Below are 14228 nucleotides of genomic sequence, written 5' to 3'. Positions count from 1 at the left end.
AATGAAAGCTGTGGATTAATACGGGACAGGGTGAAGAGGAAGGAGATGGGAGAGTAGCTACATGATGGGTCTCAGATCTGCTCTACATACATAGCAGCAGTTTCCGTGGACTCTGGCTTCCGTCAGGTGTTCCATTGAGCCAGAAGCGGTTTAGTCACGCTGGCCACATGACCCGGAAAGCTGTCTGTGGACAAATGCTGGTTCTCTTGGCCTGAAAGGCAAGATGAGCCCTGCACCCCATAGTCGCCTTTGACTAGACTTAACCATCCAGGGGTCATTTACCTTTTTACACAGCAGCAGTACTAATATTGTATGACGACTCTGTAGCATACTGTAGTACAAATTCTTGTTTGCCTGCATGTCTGAATCTGTTGTTACTTCAAGCCAATCAGAGACAGGTAAGAGACCTGGGTTCAAAAAAGTAAGGACAGATTCCCCCCTAAATGCACCTAACTTTTATTTATCAAACAATATTTAAATTATTCTGCAGCACTGTCCACACGCCTGGGGCTGATTGCAGGCACATGACTGTTGTTTGCTACAAGCCATAAACAGATAGTTGAAGGAGATCTGGATTAAAAGTCTATTTATGACCCCTAACAGTACAAAGCTATATCCATGCAAGCAGTTCAGAGTGTACGCAGTGCTATAAAGCATAATGATGATTAATAGGATGTAGGTCTGGAAGATCCCAGACTCAGCATCCTTCACCAGAACCATTTTTAATCCGGAGCTCTCCTCCTTTCAGAATACAGTAGAAAGCAGCGTGCTGGGATCCCCCCAACAGATCTTCTACCAAATTAATTTTCATTGTCAATATTCCCAAATTCTATGTTGTCATTCCACGGAGCACAGCCCCAAGCTCTGAGCTGCCTGCATGGCAGGTCTTTACCACGAGCCACGAATACAAACAAGAGGTCTGGAGTTTTAAAATCTGTTATTCAGATTACAGCAAATAAAAATTTAAAAACCAGCATGCTGGTTTTCAGATCTTTCCTGCATGCCATTTCACATCACCCTCGTTATCATCACCACCAACGTTCCTGCAGCACAAACAAGTGAGGGCAGGCCCTCCCCACCACCCTCGTGTACGCACAAGCGCGCGAACGGGAGAGCGCGCACACGCGCATAGTTGCAAGAATGAAAGCGCGCATCCAAGCAGCAGCAGAGAGGGAGTGTCCCCAGCGCACGTGGTCGAGGGCAGGGCCTTGACACGTCACCCGTTCCCCGCTAACCAATGGAACGGGCCTGGAACGCAGAGCAAACACGCAACGTTCCAAACCTGGGGGAGGGGGAAGAAAATGAAGAGAAAAAAAAAGATACAAGCGACGCCAACGTTCCATTGTGCGCTTAGATCTCGACCACGCGCTAACGCTGCATCTCTCCGGAATTTTAATGTGTGCATATGTGTGTGTGTGTGTGTGTAGCGTGTGTATGCGGGGCGGAGGGGATCGGTTCCTCCCGCATGCAGCAACAGCCCTTTCTGGATCTCTCCCAGCAGATTTCCCAATTAGGGGAGCGGCGCATCATCAGACGAAAGAGGCGGAAATAGTTTTTTAAAAAGTGCATCATATGACACCCCCCTCCCTCCCTCGTCTTAAGATCAGGAGCGCCAACAGCCCCGCCACCGCCCTGGAAAAGCCTCCGTCGAGAACGAGAAGGAAACGCTTCCCATCCCCAAAAGGAAACCCAACAGATTCAAACCCTCCCCACAGTTGCTGCCTAATGAATAACTGCTCCTGATGATAAATCAGGAGGCATCGTCAAAAAAACAGAACGGGGAGGCAGCAGGAAGGAAAGGTTCCTATCTTTTTTCTATTACGGTTTTTTTTCTTCTTTTTGGCGCATAACTACATGACATCGTAACCCACCCTCTGATCCAGCCCGCCTCTTAAAAGCCTGCGCGCGCCTCCTTGCATTCACTATGCGCCTTAGAAAGTTTAAGAAGGAAATAATTAAAACCGTGTGAAAAGGACGGATCGCTGCCGGATGCATGAATGAAGAACCGCAAGAGCAGGCAGAGACCCAAGCATAATTAATTATGCCTATTACGTGGGCTGCATCGGTTAACTACGTGCGTGTTGCAAAGGCTTGTTTTTCTTCCTAGCCCTCCTTACACTGCAGGGCGGAAAGGGGTCAGGTAGTTTATTTTTGGGGGGTGGCAATACACGCGAGCACGGGAATCGGAGAGAATCTGCCCACCCGCAGGAAATGAATGGGCTGAATTATTATTTTTTAGTATATACATACATGCATACATATCTCGGCTAGCATGTGTCAGCAAATTCAGAGTAAACGCAGAATGAAGCATTTAGACCATGTTGACAGGCTGCTCCCGCCCCCGGCTGTAATCCTGGACGCATTTACCTGGGAGTAAATCCAATCTAACACAATGGGGCTTGCTTCTAAGTAGACATGTCCACAACGCGCTTGTTAAGCGAGGCAGCCTGCTATCCTCACAACCGCCGCCTCGTTAGGCAATCTCATATTTTTCTTAACCCGGTGCAAAAATATTTCCGATCACCCTGCCCAAATGTTCATTAAAACGAAACAAAAAAAGGGACATTTTACAAAAACGGGAGGAGGGGAGGAAGGAGGGGAGAACCCGACTAGAAACCCCCACTGACGAGAACCGACAAGAAATCAGAAGACCTGATCATCATTGCAAAATCTGCGCTACGGAGGAGAAAGAAATCGTAACGCAGTGCAATTTTTTTAAGCAAAGCGGGGGGGGGGGGGGACTCACCATCTAACCCGCCAAAATAAATATGACGGCTTCGGTTGGGGGAACCGACGGGCCCCGAGCCCGAGGCGCTGTTTGCTCAGCGGCGAATCCGAGGGGACTTACTCCCGTGTCAAATGCACGCGCAAGGCTTTGCAATCGGAGGCGAAAGCGCTGCAAGCCTGTGACAAGGGGGAGTGAAATCCCCGGGCTTCCGACTGAAAAGCGACTCGCCTCGCGCTGCAAAGTTGGTTTCTCTTCCAACAATCAAAAAACGGGGGGGGGGAGGGAATAAGATAAATCCCACCGCGTGCATTATTATTTTTTAATTATTCTGCGTTTCTTTCAAAAAGGAGAGACAACGAGATCATAATTCCCACCACCACCACCCCTGGCTTACCACGTGTTTTCTGTTGTTGCTGAGCTTGCCATTCTAGATACCTGGCCGCTTCTAACAATGTCTCAATGCTCATTTCTCGGGGCTGCGTTTCGGCGGAGGATCCAAAGTCTTGGGGAGACTTGTGAAAAAAAAATAAAATAAAAAAAGTGGAGCAGGGAAACTCCACGCTGCCACCCCCGCGGCAGGATTCTTTAATTTTAATGTCGGGGTTTGGTTCTTTTGCAAAGGGGGAAGAGGGAGGGGGGAGGAGGAAAAAAAAATAAAGAAGCCGGAGCCAGCCAGGCGATCGCCCCCTCCGCCCCGAGCCCCTCTGCGAACCTTCCAGACAAGGAAAGGGCTTTGTAACAAGATGGCGATGTGTAACAGAAACACAACAAGAAAAAAAGGGACTGACACGGCCCTCAGCTACTATAGGGAGAATTGCAGGCAAAGCCCGGACTGGATTGCAGCGCTTGGCCGGACGGGAGCGCGCCTGCTTGCTTTTCCTTTTGGGTGTTTTTTTTTTTTGACAGGACGGGAGTTTCCGCTTAGACGTCTCAGCGCAGCATGGCACGATTGTGAAAAGAAACAAACACAAAGCCCTCTTCCTGGGCGGTGCCGTTCCAGGCTGCACGTGGAGGCGGGCATGCTCGGGTGCTTTCCTGCAGGCGTTCTTTGCACGTAGAAAACTAGGGTGTCGGGTTCAGCCTAACGCTGCGCGCCAATTATTTCTTTCACGGGGGCAGCCTGCACCCTGAAGCGTTAACTGCAACACACAGATACACACATTTCTTCCATCAGGCTGCATTTATAAATTTGGCCTATTGGGGTGCATACACACCATATATGGAAAGTACATTTAAAACACATTCTCAAGAATCCTGGGGTCTGTAGGGGATCCACAATTCCCCTTAGAGAGCTACAATTCCCAGAGTTCCCTGGGAAGAGGATATGAATGTTAAACCCTCCCGTGAGAGAAGGAGGGTCTTGTAACAGTTCTTGGCACCCTTCACAAACAAAACCTCCCAGAATTCCTAGGGGGGAAGCCATGGTTGTTTCAAGTACAGTGGTACCTCAGGTTAAGTACTTAATTCGTTCTGGAGGTCCGTTCTTAACCTGAAACCAGTGGCGTAGCATGGGTTGTCAGCACCCGGGGCAAGGCAAGTAATTTGCACCCCCTAACCCATGGATTTGCGCCCCTAACCCCCAGATGTTGCACCTGGTGCGACCGGCCCCCCCTGCACCCCCCACACTACGCCACTGCCTGAAACTGTTCTTAACCTGAAGCACCACTTTAGCTAATGGGGCTTCCCGCTGCTGCTGTGCCGCCGGAGCACAATTTCTGTTCTCATCCTGAAGCAAAGTTCTTAACCTGAAGCACTATTTCTGGGTTAGCGGAGTCTGTAACCTGAAGCGTATGTAACCTGAAGTGTATGTAACAGGAGGTACCACTGTAGTATGATATGACTTTAAATGTATAGTTCAAATGGGGCCTGAAAGTCAATAGTCAGCAAGAGGGGACACAATGAAACTGGCCCCTTTCCCCAAAATTTGAGGCAGGCAACTTCCCCAGTAGACATCTATATTTTATTAATGCATATAGCTTTTAAATACTGTTGATTGTATCCATATTTTGACAACTCTGTTATGTCTCCTTATTTTTAAAGACTGTTGATCTTATTGGCATTTTCCCATGAATATTCACAGTATTTTACATAAAGCGCTTAGAGGTGCGTTTGTTTGGATTAAGCCACGTATAAAGCTGGCTAGGCAACGTGATAATTTTTTTATACTCCTTTTTTGCTAAATAGCCTTGGCAGGAAGCAATGATTTATGGGTCAACATGAAAGACAGGTTCCCATGATGTGTTTTGTTGTGTTCACATAATTGCAATGCTAATTATTAATCCGTTAGGTGCTGTTTCATAATGCTTGGGCAATTTGGCCTATTAATAGGTATCAGTAAACCTGCCCTTCTATCTTTTTGTGTATGTCCCTTGATCGCAAATTCTGCTAGATTTTGCCCCAGATCATTGAGCTGGCACTCAGCATGGGAATCTTACCCAAACCAGACTCCTTGCAGCTGGTGATAACAACTTTGTGTGGGCCATGCATACCAATGTAAGTATATACCGGTAAGTAGATAAAGTAGGTAAAGGGAAAGGACCCCTGGATGGTTAAGTTCAGTCAAAGGTGACTATGGGGTGCAGTGCTCATCTTGCTTTTCAGGCCGAGGGAGCCGGCATTTGTGCACAGACAGCTTTCTGGGTCATGTGGCCAGCATGACTAAACCGCTACTGGCACAACGGAACACCGTGACGGAAACCAGAGTGCACGGAAACGCCATTTACCTTCCTGCCATAGTGGTACCTATTTATCTACTTGTGCCAGTGTGCTTTCGAACTGCTAGGTTGGCAGGAGCTGGGACCGAGCAACGGGAGCTCACCCCATTGTGCGGATTCAAACTGCCGACCTTCCAATCAGCAAGCCCAAGAGACTCAGTGGTTTAGACCACAGTGCCACCCGCTCCCCGAGATAAATAGGTAGCATTGCGGCAGGAAGGTAAGTGGCATTTCTGTGCCCTCTGGTATGTCATCACAGTGTCCTGATGCGCCAGAAGCGGTCTAGTCATGCTGGCCACATGATCGGGAAAACTGTCTGTGCACAAACGCCGGTTCCCTCGGCCTGATGGGAGGGGTGGATCTGAACTGATTCATCAGGGTTCATCTCATTCTTCTCCTGGAGAAGGTGCCACCTTCAATCCCCGCCATCTCCAGGCAGGTCAGATAACAATCCCCTCCTTAAATCCCAGAGAGCTGCTGTGGGTCAGTTTAGAGTAGACAATGCAGTAAGCCTGCAATTTACATGCATTTTTGTGCGCATTCAGCTTTACGCACGGGGCAAAATAAAAAATTACAAAAATTAGGAAGTTGGGTCATAAAGGAGGCAGCATTCTAGGATAAATGACTTTGGCAATCCTACCTGCCATTGAACCCAACATGGTTTGACAACACCTGATTTTGGATTTGGCACGATCCCCGGAAATGTGAGGTTCTGCACTTAGGCAGGAAGAACCAGATGCACAAATATAAGATGTGGGGCTTCTGGCTTACTAGCAGTACATGTAAAAATGATCTGGGGGTCTTGGTGGACCACAAGCTTAATGAGTCAACAGTGTGATGCAGCAGCAAAAAAAGTGAATGCTATTCTAGGCTGCATCAATAGAAGTCTAGTGTCCAGATCAAGGCAAGAAATAGGACCACCCCATTCTGCTTTGGTGAGACCACACCTGGAATACTGTGTCTAATTCTGGGCACCACTATTTAAGAAGGATGATGACAAGCTGTAATGTGAGCAACCAAGATGATCAAGGGTCTGGAAACTAAGTCTTATGAGGAATGGTTGTAGGAACTGGTTATGTTTAGCCTGGAAAAGAGGAGACTGAGAGGAGATATGATAGCCATCTTCAAATATCTGAAGGGTGTCACATGGAGGAGGGAGCATGCTTGTTTTCTCCTGCTCTGGAGGATAGGATTCGAACCAATGGCTTCAAGTTGCAAGAAAGGAGATTTTGACTAAACATTTGGAAAAACTTTCTGACAGTAAGAGCTGTTTCAGCAGTGGAACAGATTCCCACGAGAGGTGGTGGACTCTCCTTCCTTGGAGGTTTTTAAGCAGAGGTTGGATGGCCATCTGTCATGGATGCTTTGAATTTCCTACATTGCAGGGGGTTGGACTAGATGATGATGAAGAAGAATTTGGATTTGATATCCCGCCTTATCACTACCCGAAGGAGTCTCAAAGTGGCTAACATTATCCTTGACCCTTGGGGTCTCTTCCAACTCTACATTTCTATGATTCTATGTACACTACATAGTGAGAGTTGGACCATAAAGAAGGCTGATCACTGAAGAATTGATGCTTTTGAATTATGGTGCTGGAGGAGACTCTTGAGAGTCCCATGGACTGCAAGAAGACCAAACCTCTCCATTCTGAAGGAAATCGGCCCTGAGTGCTCACTGGAAGGACAGATCCTGAAGCTGAGACTCCAAGACTTTTGGCCACCTCATGAGAAGAGAAGACTCCCTGGAAAAGACCCTGATGTTGGGAAAGATGGAGGGCACAAGGAGAAGGGGACAACAGAGGACGAGATGGTTGGACAGTGTTCTCGAAGCTACCAGCATGAGTTTGACCAAACTGCGTGAGGCAGTGGAAGACAGGAGTGCCTGGCGTGCTCTGGTCCAGGGGGTCACAAAGAGTCGGACACGACTTAACAACAACATGTACTGAGCTAGGGGAACCTATGGTCTGACTCAGGATGAGTCCCGTACACAGGACTGCAGTGGGGGGTGGAGGGCTTGTGCAATTGCCAGCACTTTTGCAAGCCTGACTTCCTCCCCATTCTGTCGCAAACGAGGTGGTTCTCTATCTCCTCCCGCGGTTCCTCTTCCTCTTCGCCGCCTCCTTCCCTTCCACCACCATCCCAACTCCGCCTCCCCCCCCCCTCGCCGTTTAGACTCTGGCCCCGGCGCTGCTTCCCGACTCCGCCGCCGGGTTTTCCGGGCGATCCTCCCCCCCGCAGTGCGTTCGCATGCTGCTGGAAGACGTCACCCGGGCTCCGGCCAATCGGCTCGCAGAACAACAAGGCATGGAGCAGCTCCACATGGGCACTCTGCTGCGTGTGTCTCCGACGGCGTCCTCTTTAAAGGGACAGGCGCCCCTTTCGCCCGGAGTCTCTCCCGGCGCTCCTTCCCCGGCGTCCTCCCACCCCTCCGGCGCGCGGGGAGGAGAGGGGCACGTGGTCACCCCCGGTGAACTCTGGCGGAGGAGGCTGCGCTTCCATCTGCGTGCCAAAGGGAGAGAGAGAGAGGGTTTTTCCTTCCCACGCTGCCGCTGCTACAGGCGGCAAGAGGGAGCTGGAGCGCCCAGTGATAGGAGGCTGTGGAGGGGATGCGTCCCCTCCTTGTCAGCGCCGCAGCTCATCGCAGAGCTGCAGGATATGCCACGCACGTTTCGTTGCAAGAAATCCGCTTCTGTTCTTGAAACCCAGGACTTGCGCATTGGATGCGTATGGGGCCAAATCATGAGCTTCTACTGTATAGATATAATGAGCTTTTATATATATATAATGAGCACGTGTAGTAAGTAAACCCCACGGAGTGCAAGGGAATTTGCTCCCAGGAAAGCTGGAGACGGGTGTAGGATTGTGCCTTTCGTTGAATGCGAGCAGTGTAAGGTAGATTGTAAGCTCCTGCGGGCAGGGACCTGATCAGTCCAATGCTGCGCTCTCTCTCTCTCTGTGTGTGTGTGTGTGTGTGTGTGTGTGTGTGTACACTGTACTGTGTATATATGCAACAACAAAATAATCAAAATAATATTAATGTATTAATGTGAGAGAGGTATTTTCCCCACACTGGTCATTGGGTAAGTGGATTCCTCCAGGTCTTATCTTTAAGGCTGCAGCCCTGTACAGCATACAGTTACCTGGCAAAAGGTCTCAAGCGAACTTAACGGCGTTTGCTTATGAGCAGGATCTCCCTCACTGAATTTGTTCCTTCTGCTGCCCCTGATGAGCCTAGGACGGTACTTCAGACCATTGGTCTATGTAGTTTAGCGTTGTCCACATCGACCAGCAGCCGATCTCCGGCGAGGGTCTCCCCCCCCCCCCCAGTCCTACCTGGAGATGCCAATGTCGGGCCTTCTGGCTGTGAAACAAGGGATGCCCCTCCACGGAGCCACAGACCTTTCGTGGCAATCGTTATATTTCATCCTTGTTTTTATGGTTTCACATTGGGACGAGAGACCGAGTGTTGAGAGGCCTGGGGTTGGACTAGATGGCCTCTGGGGATCCCTTTAACTCTACGATTTCATACGGCCAGGCTTGCAAGGGCGGGCATGGGAAGCAGCACAGTTACGGAAAGCCCTCCGCCTTCCTCCTTTTGCAATACTTGGAGGACAGGCGTCGGCGGGGTGGGGGGTGGGGGAGGAGACAGGAGGCGTGGCTTGCCCCGATCCCACCCACGTGGCTGACTCTGCGGGAGGCGGCGCTTCGCCCAACCCCCGGACCTATCTGGGACAATCTGTCTAGTCATGGCTGGTTGGGAGCATGGCGCGTTGCATTCTTAAAGGAGCCTCGCCCTATTTCCACTCCGAAATGGGAGCGGGCGGAGGAGGGGGAGGAGGAGGAAGCACGTGAACCCGGGATGCGTGATAAGGCGGGAGGGGGAGGAGGAGGAATTATTTGTGCAGCAAAACAGGAAAGGCTGCTGGGGAGGCGCTTCGCAGCCGGGCAGAGGGAGGGAGCGAGGCACCGCCTGGTTTGCGCCTCCCTCCGATGGTGTCAGATGAGATCACATGCAGGCATGCGAGGCAGCCCCGGGCGGGAGCGAGCCTGGAGGAGGAGGCAGCAGCGCGTGCGTGTTTTGCAAGGATGAATGACAGCCGGAAGTCAGGCTGCAGAAATCGCACCCCGCCCCCGCGCCGAGCAACCCTGACCTCGCTGGCTGGCTGGAGTTTCTGGCTTTCTTCTCCGGGAGGAATGTTTCTCTCCCCGTGATTCATTATTGCCCGACAAGATGCAAGCAGCCACAAGGAATAAATGCAAACGTCCCGATCGGGACGCAACAGAAGTAAAAACAAACTCCCAGCCAAATTCGTAATAGGGTCCTGCAGTGAAGGTGCAAGAATGGAACGAATGTGGCAAGTACAGCGAAAGCGAAGCATCTCCGGAATTAAATCTTTTGACCGCCCCCACCCCCGACGAAAATGCCTATACAATGCACCCCACCCCCATAGACGATTGCAGACGATCTTGAAATTAATTCCATAATTAATTAAGTGTGAATGGTGTTGTTGTTGTTAAAAAAGTTGTTTGGGTGGATGGGCCTGATGAGGCTGGTAGGGTGGAAGGCAGGGAGAGGAACAGTAGGTGGCGCCAGAGCCAATAATAGGGAGAACTGCCCCCTGCTGGCTGGAAGCAGAAGACAGGCAGGTTGGGGGTAGACTGAAATTGATGGGGCAGTGTCCTATTTGCGCTCATGGGCCAGCCTCCCCTGTAATTCACACATGGCACATCCGCACCATATGTTCAAAACACACGGCTTCCCCCAGAGTGTTCTGGAAAGTTTTGTTTGCCACTCACAGAGTGACAATTCTAAACATCCTTAAGGTTCAGTGTATGGTGTGCTAGGGAAAGGGCAGTGCTTCTGGTGGGGGGCACCAGTGGCGTAGCGTGGGGGGTGCGGGGGGGCCGGCCGCACCGGGCGCAACATCTGGGGGTTAGGGAAATCCATGGGTTAGGGGGCGCAAATTACTTGCCTTGCCCCGGGTGCTGATAACCCACGCTACGCCACTGGGGGGCACATTGTGCTCATTCTGGGGGTGTTTTTCCACCTTTGGCCCCCGCCCTGCACTCGGCTGTCCTCTGTGTCTCCTGGAAGCTGTCAGGATGCAACAGCGGCCACGCCTTGGGAAATGGATTCGACTGATTGGCTATATTATAATAATAATAATAATAATAATAATAATAATAATAATAATAATAATAATAATAATAATAATTTATTTATACCCAGCCACTCTGGGTCGCTTCCAACAGAACACTAAAATACAATAACTTATTAAACATTAAAAGCTTCCCTAACTACCAACTGAGGGACGCGGGTGGGTAAAACCTCAGTGCCTAGGACTTGCTCATCGTAAGGTCGGTGGTTCGAATCCCCGTGGCGGGGTGACCTCTCGTCGTTCGGTCCCAGCTCCTGCCCACCTAGCAGTTCGAAAGCACCCCTAAGTGCAAGTAGATAAATAGGTACCGCTTTCTAGCGGGAAGGTAAACGGCGTTTCCGTGTGTGGCGCTGGTCTGGCTCGCCAGCTGCAGCTTCGTCACGCTGGTCACGTGACCCGGAAGTGTCTTTGGACGGCGCCGGCTCCCGGCCTCTTGAGCGAGATGAGTGCGCAACCCTAGAGTTGGACACGACTGGCCTGTACGGGCAGGGGTACCTTTACCTTTACCTAACTACCAACTGAGAGCAGCCGATGGGTCTCAAACCTTTGGTGAGTTAGGGACATCTCCTGCGTTTGAAGACAAGATCAATAGTGGGTCCAGCAAACAAGAAGGTAGTTTCTGCATGTGCTGTAGAGGGAAGTGAGAGGCAGATGGGTCTCATCAAACTGGGAAGGTAGCCCATCTAGGAGAAAGAAAACTCTGATCCTATAGCTCCTCTGCCTTGTGAGATATCTTCAGAGAAGAAAGGGCTTAGGAGCAAACCCTACACAAATCTGGAGTGGAATCCCTAAGGTTGTTGGCTGGTGCCTTGTACACCTTCTTCTGGCAACTCCTGCAGCCAAGCCAGTGCCAAACCTATCGCTCTGCTGAGACAGAGTGACACTAACAAGAAGTTTCAGTTCCCAGGATTCTTGGGGGGAGATAGAGGAGAAAAAATATAGCTGATGTTGAAGCTCTAGGGCATGGGTAAGCAAACTAAGGCCCGGGGGCCGGATCCGGCCCAATCACCTTCTAAATCGGCCCACAGATGGTCCAGTAATCAGTGTGTTTTTACATGAGTAGAATGTGCCCTTCTATTTAAAATGCATCTCTGGGTTATTTGTGGGGCATAGGAATTATTTCATTCCCCCCCAAAAAAATATAGTCCGGTCCCCCACAAGGTCTGAGGGACAGTGGACCGGCCCTCTACTGAAAAAGTTTGCTGAAGAGTTTGCACCTGGTGACTTCAACATCAACCAAGCACTCTTTTTCTCTCATACCCATTGCTCTGTTTACCATCTAACCCAGGGCTAGTCAACCTTTTTATACCTACCGCCCACTAATGCATCTTTCTTGATAGTAAAATTTCCTTACTGCCCACCAGTGCTCGATGGAAGGAGGATTCAGCTTGTGCCATAGATCCCCCTACCGCCCACCTAGAATCCTGAAACGCCCACTAGTGGGCAGTAGGGACCAGGTTGACCATCCCTGATCTAACCTGATAAAAAGAGTGCTGGAGAATTCAAAAGTCTGCACATCGCTAGCCGCAGCAAGGGTGGGGTGGGGAGACCAACCTGCCCCCATCCATTGGCCAACAAAGCAGCAGTTTTTCCGGTGCTTGCTTTTTCCCTCTGCCCTCCCCGTGCCTTTTTCCTTTTGTATCTTGTTCTGTGCAGTGCTTTTAAAATGCTAGGTGCTTAATAAGTATGATTGATTGATAGATGGTAGATGGATAGGCGGGCCGATGCCCCCATCAGCAGTGGCGTAGCGTGGGGGGTGCAGGGGGGGCCGGCCGCACCGGGCGCAACATCTGGGGGTTAGGGTTAGGGGGCGCAAATCCACGGGTTAGGGGGTACAAATTACTTGCCTTGCCCCGGGTGCTGACAACCCACGCTACGCCACTGCCCATCAGCTGTCTGACTACCACGTTCTGCACCAGCTGGAATGACTGCTGGGAGGAGCGAAGGGAGAAGAAATGCCGTGGTGCATCTTCAGCAGAGCAACCAGACGCCTTAATCTGCCCCAGCTGCAACAAAACATGTCTCTCCTGTATCTACAGCCACAGCTGTCACCGCAACCTTCCAACAGTTTGACTTCACCCCCAAAGGTGCACTCCTCCATTGTCTCCCGAGACAGATGGGTGCCAACAATAACAAGGAGCTTCTGAACCAGGCCCAAGGGCAGCCCCACATAGAGTGCATTGCAGTAATCCAGCTTCCAGGTTACCAATTTGTGGACTACAGGAACAGCTGTGTTGGTGAACCAGACAAAGCTGGCCAAATGCACGCCAAGGCTGGATCTAGACACTTCAAAGAAGCGATTCAGTTAAACATGTTGTAAACATACAGGGAAATCCAGTAGGGAAAGACGGGACTCCACAGCGCCATCTGGTGTCACAGTGTTATATTGCATATACAACACATATAACGCTTTTTCTTTACCAAGTCGCCAGGCTCAGATCTGCATGATGGTGAAGATTTAGGAATGGAAGCTCCAACCTCAGAAACAACCTGCCTCAGATATCACCCATTGCAGGGGACATTCAACTGAGAAGGGCTTCTTGTGGTCTTCCCAGGATAGCTCAGTCGGTAGAGCATGAGACTTTTAATCTCAGAGTTGTGGGTTCGAGTCCCACATTGGGCAAGTTTCCTGCATTGCAGGGGGCTGGACTAGATGAACCTCATGGTCCCTTTTCAACTCTACAGTTCTGTGATTCAGTTGGGATGCTGGACCAGAGAGACTTTTGATCCGATCAAGCAGGGCTCTTCTTATAACGACAAGGAAGCAATGCCTGTTCTTTTCCAGTGGGTAGGGAAAGTGGGGAGGGAATAAAAAACCTAGAGAAAAGGGAATATGATTTCCAAAGGCCTCGTTTCCCCCTCCCAGCTGCCATACTAAGAGGTCTCTGCAAATGGTTGTGTGTTCTTTGCTGGGTTCTGCCATACAATAGCCTGTTTGTTTGGCTTTGCAAATCACTTAACCAAGTTAGGGTAGCTTCCCTCCTCCTTCTCTCCTCATTGAAAAAAACCCATGAAGGGGATGATTTATCAAGCAGCACTTTCAACCCAGCATGGTTCCAGCAGAGGGAAGGAGGAAAAGAAAAAGCCTCTGGGCTTTTTTTGAACCCTGGCCTATGATGAAGGAGAAGCTTCTAAAAATACAGTGGGGTTTTTTAATAGTGTTTTTTTTAAAGCAAATCTCTTGTCCTTCGATAACCCCATCCTTGGGAACAGTTAGATTACGTGCTGAAAGTAATAATAATAATAATAATAATAATAATAATAATAATAATATCCTAAAGCCATCATGGGGTAAGACCTTTATTAGGCCTAGAAATTTTTTATTTAAAAAAACAAAAAACGTGGGAAACTTTCAGGTTGTCTAGAATTCTTCAAGATATTATATGAGGAAAAGCAATTTAAGTAGAACAATTAGGCTGGATCTTCTGGCCATGAGGACTTGAAGCCAGGGGTGGGAGGGAGTCTGTTTTTAATGTGTGATATTTTAGTGTATTTTTGGTTTCTGTGGAAGCCGCCCAGAGTGGCTGGGGAAACCCAGCCAGATGGATGGGCTACAAATAATAAATTATTATTATTATAATTATTATTATTATTATTATTCACACTTCGAATACCAGTGCTGCTT

General features: G+C 49.7%; 1 protein-coding gene across 1 annotated transcript in view; it reads right to left on the bottom strand.

The window, feature by feature from the left end:
* The window catches only part of MNT (MAX network transcriptional repressor), a 60003-nt gene extending 56508 nt beyond the window's left edge, over positions 1-3495 (bottom strand). Inside the window, exon 1 of the mRNA XM_081890434.1 lies at positions 3123-3495. Within this exon, the coding sequence (XP_081746560.1) occupies positions 3123-3195 (73 nt within the window). The 5' untranslated portion in view covers positions 3196-3495. The remainder of the gene's footprint in view (positions 1-3122) is intronic.
* Positions 3496-14228: the final 10733 nt, after the last annotated feature.

This window comes from Podarcis melisellensis (genome assembly GCF_964234715.1).
Source record: "Podarcis melisellensis genome assembly, chromosome: 15".
Lineage (NCBI taxonomy): Eukaryota > Metazoa > Chordata > Lepidosauria > Squamata > Lacertidae > Podarcis > Podarcis melisellensis.
This window is presented reverse-complemented; position numbering and strand designations above follow the sequence as displayed.